This window comes from Rattus norvegicus, chromosome 17, assembly GCF_036323735.1.
Source record: "Rattus norvegicus strain BN/NHsdMcwi chromosome 17, GRCr8, whole genome shotgun sequence".
NCBI classification, from domain to species: Eukaryota; Metazoa; Chordata; class Mammalia; order Rodentia; family Muridae; genus Rattus; species Rattus norvegicus.
The window spans coordinates 11,710,252-11,719,080 of record NC_086035.1 but is presented as its reverse complement, the minus strand read 5'-3'; the positions used below and the strand labels follow the sequence as shown (position 1 = coordinate 11,719,080).

General features: G+C 51.2%; 1 protein-coding gene across 1 annotated transcript; it reads right to left on the bottom strand.

Moving 5' to 3' along the window:
* Nucleotides 1–1,632: 1,632 nt before the first annotated feature.
* On the bottom strand, nucleotides 1,633–7,807 carry LOC134482812 (spermatogenesis-associated protein 31A3-like). Its single transcript, XM_063276999.1, has 2 exons — nucleotides 5,991–7,807; nucleotides 1,633–5,751 (listed from the first exon to the last, which is right to left on the bottom strand). Exon 2 carries the CDS (start codon nucleotides 5,631–5,633, stop codon nucleotides 1,770–1,772), a length of 3,864 nt encoding a protein of 1,287 aa, XP_063133069.1. The 5' UTR covers nucleotides 5,634–5,751; nucleotides 5,991–7,807; the 3' UTR covers nucleotides 1,633–1,769.
* Nucleotides 7,808–8,829: the final 1,022 nt, after the last annotated feature.

Here is an 8,829-nt window from a genome sequence, read left to right as displayed (position 1 = left end):
TTGTGTCAGAGCCCGTGTAGTGATCTCTTTGGGAGTGTTATCAGTGAACATTACTGTGGAGGTCTCTGTGAGGTTCTCCAGGTCCACATTATGGTCCATTATGGTTGACGGGGATAAGCTGGGCAGAATGTGTTCTGCTGGTTGTGTGGTCTCTTAACACCACTGTCTCTAGCACTTGTACCCTCATGTATTGCTTGTAACCCCAATCAAGAACCTTGCAGGCAGGCATACAAAGGCTCATAGTCAAGAGCACAGATTCTGGGACTTGGGCAAGTGGCAAAAGTACACTGGTTTATTAGAGGAACTGGGCAAACCCTTATAATCACGTCCCAGCGTTTCATTGGATCTCGGGCAGCTGGATATGACACTGTTTCCTCAGTGGATCGCTCCATCATCTGATCCAGCATCATCAGCCTGTACCTGTGATGGCAGATTCTAGGTTGGCTCAGGGAGGAAGTATCAGAGGCACATATGCCAGCATTGCAACTGGGCCTGCTTGGATAAGTTCCTCCTCCACTCAAGAACCCTGGGACCCACTCTGAGAATTTGCTTTACCCAAATGTGACTCCTGAGCTCCTGAGGTACCATATAGTGCCTTCCTCAGGGCCCTGGATTCACTGTGGCCTCTGAGACATGCTGAGGCTGCTGCCAGTGATACACTGCTGGCTCAGAAGTGGACTGTTGGTCCCATATCCACCCATAGGAGCTGCTGGGTCTCACCCAAGGACCTCGGGAACATGTGTTGGCACTGGGCCCGCGGCTGAGTCCTGTACATTGTGTGGCACCACTGGGAACAGGGTTTTCTATCAGGAAATAAACGCTTCCGTGGGAGCTGTGCCCTGGTTGCTCTCTTCAGGGACCAGAGCAGGGCTCACTGGAGATTGGCTATTCTCCTATTCAGTTACCCCCATGTGTTTACAAAGACTGAGGTAAGGAAACCTGGGCAAGTAGCTGAGGGGGTCCTAACAGAGACACTTCTTTGCCTGCGCAGAGGTCCAGAGAGCACCTGTGCTTTGGCAAAGTCCCTTCTGCTGTGTGGGCAAGTCGTGTGAGAAGGCCTCTTCTGCTGGTCTCCTGGAAAGACAAAGGCTGGGGGCCTAGCATGGCGAGCTGTGAGGTCACAGTGCATCCCCAGCACCCTTCTCAGGTGTCCTTTCCTTGGGACTAATGCTGGCAAAGTGTGTGTGTGTGTGTGTGTCCGGAGTCCTCCGGGCTGTGAATGACACAGAGAATATCTAGCTCTGGCTTTTCCCCCATCTCAGTGTCTAGAATTCAGGAAGCCAGAACATGCGGATGATCAGATGTGCTGTTAGACAATCATCTGGGACTGCTTTCTGGGTTGGCATCCGGACACTGGAAAGATAAAGGGCTCCTCCAGCTTGCGGTGGAGCGCCAGCGGACGGGTCCCTGAGAGTCCATAGTCTGTACTGGAAGCACAGGGGCTGAACCTACATGCACGGAACCTTTCAGGTCATCCTCCTGCTGCATGACCCCCTGCCTGGGCCCCGAACATTTTATTTTCTACCTCCCTCCGTAGGCTCAATTAATGCCTGAAGTCATTCAAATGTCACTGAACCGACCCTGTGGAGAGCTGTCTTCTCCAGAAGAAGATGGAGATGTTCCCTGTGGTCAAGCCCTGCAGACACAACCTCCAGAGTAATGATGCACAAGAGGAACTAATGCCTACCTTGGGAAGCAGTCAATTAGCACTCGGACACCATGGTTTTGTTTTTGTTTTTGAAAAAAATAGTTTTTCATGGGGAAATTTCCTATCCCGATAGGTGTAGAAAAGCTTTTGCTTTTCTAGACAGCTCACTTCTGCACAGGCAGTGCCAGGGAGAGTAGACCGGGGTGCCTGGGAAACATGGTGGCTGTAACCTGTGCTGACAGGCTTGAGTTCTGATCACAGACTCTCTGAGCAGCTGGGCCTGGCAGGTGTAGTCCATCCATTTGTCTGTGGAAGGTTGGCTGTGTACCTTGGGAGTGTTTCCTTGTGTTTCGTGTCTTTCTGCAGTGGCAGTCCTGTGGAGGCAGACATGCCTGCCCATAGGAGCCTGGGGTGGGTCTTTGTGCAAACTTTTCTTTGAGGCTGTCCTGGCATGGCCAACCCCCACTTTCTCCTGTAGAATAGGCCTGACGGAGATCGTGAAGTCCTGAGCCTCAGCTACCTGTGGGGGCAGAAACACCCTGCTCATGACTGAGCCTTGACTTAGGGAAGTGACTGATGAGGCCTTGTGTTTGTGCAGGAAGTTCTCCTGCACTTTACTTTTACTTGACATAATGTGTGTCATAAAACTTTTTATCCTGTCCCCAAATGTTTTTTCTGGTAGAGGGGAGGAATTGTTTTCACGAGTATCTGACCAGCAGGCTTGGGCAGGTCTCGTCTTTGAAAGGTGTCTATCTTGCCTGGGGCCCCTAAAGCCCTCTTTGTATTTAGTTAGATCATAGATATGGCTAGTCCATGGTTCTTCAGATTTAATATTCTTGGGCACATTCCCTCCTCTTGAAAAGTAAGGGTACATGTCCCTGGAGGATGTTTTGCTGGTAGTGGACCTAGTCCTGAAGCCTGACTGTGAGGCCTGAGAGGCTAGGAGATCTGCGTCCAGCAGGACCTCTGGGCCACAGTCTTGAAAGATCATGCCAGTGGTACAGTCCTGCAGGAAGACAGCAGTAACAGAATCTTCTGGCTCCTTGGAAATGGCTCTGGAAGGGGACTGTTTTTCATTGACTTTCAGGGATTCTATACCTTTCAGATGTTCTTTACTCTGAGTGGGTGACACTTCCCTGGCTTCTGCATTGAGAGCCCAGTCACAGGACCCCTCCTCCTCCAGCTCCCTTTTATCTCTGCTAGTTGTTGGGCAGGCGTCTACAATGGTCCCCTGAACTGACAGCCCATGGGAGAGGTCTAAATCTGCACCCTCACTCTCCTGTGAGGCATGGTCACTCTTGAGTAGGTTTGGACCTGGCACTGGGTTGTCATTCCGAGGTCCTAGAACTGTGTCGCTGTGCCGGTCTCTGACTACAAGGCTGCGTGTCCTGTACAAGGAAGCCACTCTGCTCTTCTGGACATTTGAAGGGGACTCAGAGGGGCATAATTTGTCACTAGGACGAGTTCCACTTGGAAATTCAAGGTTGAGGGCAGAGGGAGGGGTTTGACTCTGGAAAACTGTTTTTCTTTTCAGATCTCCTTCTGAACCTTTCTGAAAAGGGTCTCCCAGGACAGCAGCAATTTTTGTAACAGAGTCATCCCTAGATTTCAAAGATGTCTGAGAGGGACTTGGGGGTTGTGGAAGTGACAAAGCTACAGCCTTGTTCACCTTGAAGAGTTGTAGGGCCCTGAGGCCTCTGAGGGGCAAGATCCATCTGTGCCTCACCAGGTGTCTTGAAAGATGAGTTTCCAGCACCTGCTGGACGTCAGGATCTAGCAAGGGAAGCCGAGGAGAAGTATCTTTGAAGGTGGACCCATCATTCAACGACTTCTGCTTCTCCGTTTTGATATTTGTTTCTGGTTTTTCAATTTCTGAGTTGTCCAAATGGGTCTCTGAGTTTTCACGACGGACCACCATGTGGTCCCCCGGAATTCCAGGGCAAGTGCCCACAGGCACCTTACTGTCATTGTCATGGCTGTGCTCACTGAAGTGGTTCCTCAGTGTGTCTTGTAGCTGCTGCTCTCCTGGTCCTCCTGGCTGGGGACCTGCTGAGTTGCTTCTTGGCTGTCTCACAGAGTTCTCCAACTCTGTCACAGCGATCGAGTCTAGAACTGTGCCCAGTGATCCCTCTGTGATCCCATCAGTATCTCTCAGAGGTCTTCCTGGACCGTTTGTCAGATCGCAGCATGGGTCCTTCCCTGTCTGGAGTGTCTCTGGACCTTTTGCTGAGACCCTCTGTGCATGCAGGCTGCTTTTTCCTGCCAGTGCTGAGGAAGATGAAGTCCCTCGATTATCTTCTGCATGACCCATCCCTGGGAGTTTGTCCTCAGATTTCATGAGATAAGTAGATAGCTGGATCTTTTGGTCCTCATGTTTCCAGAACCTGGTTTTTAAGTGTTGCTCTAGGTGCTCTTTGAGCTGGGGGTCAGTGAAATCCTTCAGGAGGTGGAGAACAGAGTCTTGTCCCTGGGAAGCTAAACTGGTGGAAATGAGTTGATGAGAGACTTCCTGTGACATTTTCACTACACTAGGTAAATCGCTCCTACTTTCTTGGTTCTTCTTCAAAAGGTGCTGATCTAGGTGTTGAACAGCAACTGGGAAAATAAGTTGGGATTTTGAATCTATCGGGCACGAAGCCCTGGAATCCCTAGTTGGAGGTGGATCGGGTTGTAGGCTTGGGAGGGAGGTTGGCTCAGGGGCCAGGGTTTTGACTCCAGACCCTGGTGGAGAACGGGGGCACGGCACGTTTGTAGTCAAAGGATTGGAAGGGACCAAGTGTTGAAGCAAGGGCTTTGGAGAGAAGAGCAGTGGAGCTGCATTCCTCTCAGCTTGTCTTAAGTTGTAAGGAGAGAGTTCATTGAAAAAGATGGCAGGGGAGTCGAGTGGTGAGCCCACCATGCTGACAGTAGCCATAAGGGACTCACTGTGAAGAAAGGGGAGGCCCCAGTAAAGCTGCCTGCAGTCCTTCTGAGACTTGTTCCATAAGACCCTGGGGGAAAAGAGCTGATGGAGACCTGAGAGCTGCTCTGACTTGCAGGTGATGGCCTGCTCGCTGCTCCAGGACTGCAGCATATCACCCACACAGCTCAAGGCGTGGTCAAAGCTCTCCCTTCCTTGCTCTTTCCAGAGCTTCAGTTCTACCCTCTTGCTAATCTGCAGCTCCAGGATCTTCTGCACATCAGGCTTGATGAACGGGGGTTCTCCAGCCTCTAGCTGCCTGTATCCAGGGTCTGTCCACAATGAGGCCTCTTGGAAGCTGAAATGGAGATCCTCTTGCAGGGTCTCATCCTGTGACCACTTAGAATGACACCAGGTCCTGGCAGCCGCCTTGTACCAGGAAGAGCTTGAAGGAGACATGTTTGAGTGCTCAAGGCCTGGGGTGCTTGCCATGGGACAAGGCAAAGCTGTAGGAGATGTGCTTCGTGAGGTCACTAGTTTTGTTTTCCACTCACATCGATGAGGATGAGGAGGAGGAGGAGGAGGAGAAGAAGGAAGAGGAAGAGGAAGAGAGAGAGGAGGAGGAGGTGGAGAAGGAGGAAGAGGGAGAGAAGGAGGAAGAGGAGGAGGAGGAGAAAGAGGAAGAGAGGGAGGAAAGGAAAGAGGAGGAGGAAGAGAGGGAGGAAGGGAAAGAGGAGGAGGAGGAAGAGAGGGAGGAAGGGAAAGAGGAGGAGGAGGAGGAAGAGAGAGCAGAGGAAAAGGAGGAGGAGGAAGAGGAGGAGAAGGAGGAGGAGTCATGCTTTGGTCTGTCTTGGATGGAGAGCAGAACACTGGATCTTGAGGATAGGATGGGGAGGTTGGTCCACATGGTCGTGGTAAAGGATGCATTTTTGGCATTGTCGTCACTGGTGGGGTAGAATCACATGTAAGTGTTTGTGATTCCTTACAAGTAAGGGAATTTAGCAGGGTAGGTGACAAAGTTGAATCTTTGTGCAGCAAGTGTTCCTTGACCAGAGGGAAGGAGGCCACTAGAGGCAAGTTGGCCATAGACTGCTCTGTGGAATGCCTAGGTGGCTGGTGGTCTTCGGCAGCTTCTGGTCTGGATCCTTGAGCCGAGGCATCTCTTCTTAAGAGCTGGCAAAAGCTGATGATGTCAGTAAGCAGGCTGCAGGAGACAGGACATAAGGTTGCAGCTTGGAGCATTCAGCACCAGGAGGTGGACAAGCTGAGCAGGAAAGGCCACCTGCAGCCACAGCTCCACACTCGAATTAAACAGTAGCACTGTGCACGCACCCCACCTTCCCAGAGGGCCCCTGGTCCCATGGTCAGCCCTTGCCCTTTGTCCCGAGTGATCTCCTCACAGGCATGGGCGTGAGGAGCCAGGAAGCACTGGAGACTTCTCACCTCTGCAGGAGCAAAAGCAGGCCCCTGTCATCCTTCCCTCTCTTCCTGCTGTAGCCTCTGTAAGCTAGAAATACAGATGGGGTGATTGTGGGTAAAGGAGGGAACTGAGAGCCTACGGGAGCCTGAATGCAATGTCCCTTCTGTGGAAATGATCAACTAAACAGGAGCTCAAGCTTCCCTGAACAAGGCCACAGGCCCCAAAGCACTAAGTGCTGGGCACATGTGGGATAGGACCTGACCATAGACCGGAGGCTTCCATTTCCACTGAGCTCCATGGACTTCATGATGTCCCTGTGGAGAGGAGGGAGGTCCAGTGTAGTGGAAGAGGAAAGTGTCTTAGAGAAGTGAAGTAACCCATTTGCCTGCAGACGCATGCAGCATGTTTCTGGTCCGACCCACACCACCCTCCTGACCGCAGCCAACCATGGTCGTCCCTGGCTTTATTCTGAGCACAGCACCTCGGCAATGTCTTCACTTCTGATTCCTTCCATGCAGCCACAGCCGCATGGTCTGCAACTCTTTTGGTGTCATCCCTTGGGGACAGGGTAGATGAAGTCACCTGTCCAGGGGAAGGAAGGAGCCTACCTTTCAAGGTCCTGATTTTCTTCCTGGCCTTGTTGTGGTCCCTCTTCACCACCTAATAGACAGAGATAACAGACACCACCTGCGGCCCCATTCACACCCCTGTGATGAGGGGTAAGTCTGTATTCTTTTCCCTTGAAAATCCCAAGTGTGGACGGTCTCCGTGAGACCCACCACGGATGTCATTGGTCAGTGTTCTTTCACCTCAGTAAGCTGAAGCTCAGCTCCGAACTGCCTTGTCATTTCCTGAGGCCAGATGTGACTCAAGTCCTGATCCTATGTCCAGGAGTGCATCACCCTCTTCACATGAGCTCAGCTGACCAAGACAATGTTGTGTGAGCATTAATGTGAGGAGGGGGACAGAGGAACCAGTGTTCAGAACGTTTCTTAGTGGAGCCTATCCATCCCAGGTCCACAGTTCCGTGACCACTGAGACATAGTGCTTCTTTCTGCTCTAGGAGGTCTGAGAGCAGATATCACGCAGCCCTCTCTCCCCGTCCTACCCGTGAGTTCTCATGCGGATGTGGTTCCCGTCTGCTGAGATGCCCTGTCCGCCACCTCCCTATTGGATTTGGAAAGTGTTTCCCTAATAGAGAAGGCTGTGTTGGTGTGGATGGAAGGCAGTCTTACCCTTTTGGTGGTGGTGGAGGCGCCCTCTGCAGGTGAGGGTGAGGTGAGTGGGAAGACATGTATCCACAGGTGGAAGAGGCCCAGTCCACAGGCGAAGGCCAGGATCATGTCCATTGCCCACGTCGTGAAGCTGAGGCTGATCCATTCGGTTGGAGGAAACGGAAGTGAAGGTAGTTCCATGGCACCGTCGTGCCCTACAAGTGCCTGGCACTCCGTGAAGGTAGTGCGTGGCCTTGTTACTGGATGCCTGAGCGAATGTTTTAATTTGTCATTCCTTCAGGCTGCATCAGGGAGAGAAGGTTCTCTGACTGAATCACACTGTTGCCCTCAGGCAACTGATCTCTGATGGTTCGCTCTGGGTGTTAGCAGCTGCTCCCAGGCCTACATCACAGAGCTCCTGGGTCCCTGTCACAAAGGGCCCCTGAGATTGGGGGAGGGGTAATGGGAAGAGGGGACCACCAATCTCCCTATTCTCCATCTCTCTTCCTTGTCCTCCATCTATCAGCCTCCACAAGTCTTCTGTCCTCCACAGCTTTTCATAGCTCTGTTTCCACCTGCATACCCTGTCAAAGACAGTCTTGCCCACTTTCTGTTTCTCTCTATCCACAGAGAGAGGCCTGCTCACCTTCTGTCCCCACCCCCTCATTCCAAGGGAAGGGCTTGTCCACATTCTGTGGGCTTTTGAAACCACAAAAACACCCCCAGTGACACACCTCCTAATCCTTCCCAAACTGTTCCACCAACTGGGAAGTAAACATTCAGACAGATGAGCCTTTGGGAGTTCATTCAAACCCCCACATTCCCCTTTGTCCCTCCATAGGCTTACAGCTCTATCATAAAATGCCCTCATGTTGTGGAAATTATTTAAATCCTGGCCTTTGTTTCTACCCTTCCTTTGGTTTGTGAATTCCCGGGAGAAATAGACAATGTTTATATTTATAATAAGCATTAACATAAGAGCTGGGTAGATGAGGTCTGCCCTCCATGCTGTTTGAATCTACTTTCCTATCGATATTATTACTATTTACTATATTTCATCTGGGCTGCTCTTAACTCCAATTGACCAGCCCTCAGGGCCACATTCACATAGCTCACCTCACTCATGGCGGCTCCTCCCTCTGAGTTCTCCACTCCTCTTCCCTTATGTTCGTTCTTGGAGCCCAGGCCTGTGAAACCTAAACTGTTAGCACCTTTATATCCCCATCAGAAGTAGTGTGGGTGCAGGGTCACTCAGCATCTTAGGTCTTTCCTGCAGATGCCATCTCTTGTGACAGCAAGTATAGGGGGCTCAAATTAGGGTTAGAATACAGGCAGCATTAGGCTAACCCACTGTATACTTAGTCAAACTTAAAAGTCTCCATAGACTTTCACAGTCTGACTATTGTTCAAAGTTCAAAGTCTCTTCTGAGACTCATGACAATCTCTTCACTGCAACCCTTATAAAACCACAGTTACGTGTTTCGACATACAGTGGTGCAGAGTACGTGTTTCCATTCTGAAAGCAAAGAAAGAGGGCACAGTGAGGAAATACGAGATCAAGGTGGGACCGAAGCCAATCTAGCAGATGCCAAACTGCATGTCCATGTGTGACGGCACAAGGCTCTTCAGCTCTCCCACGCCTTCCAGC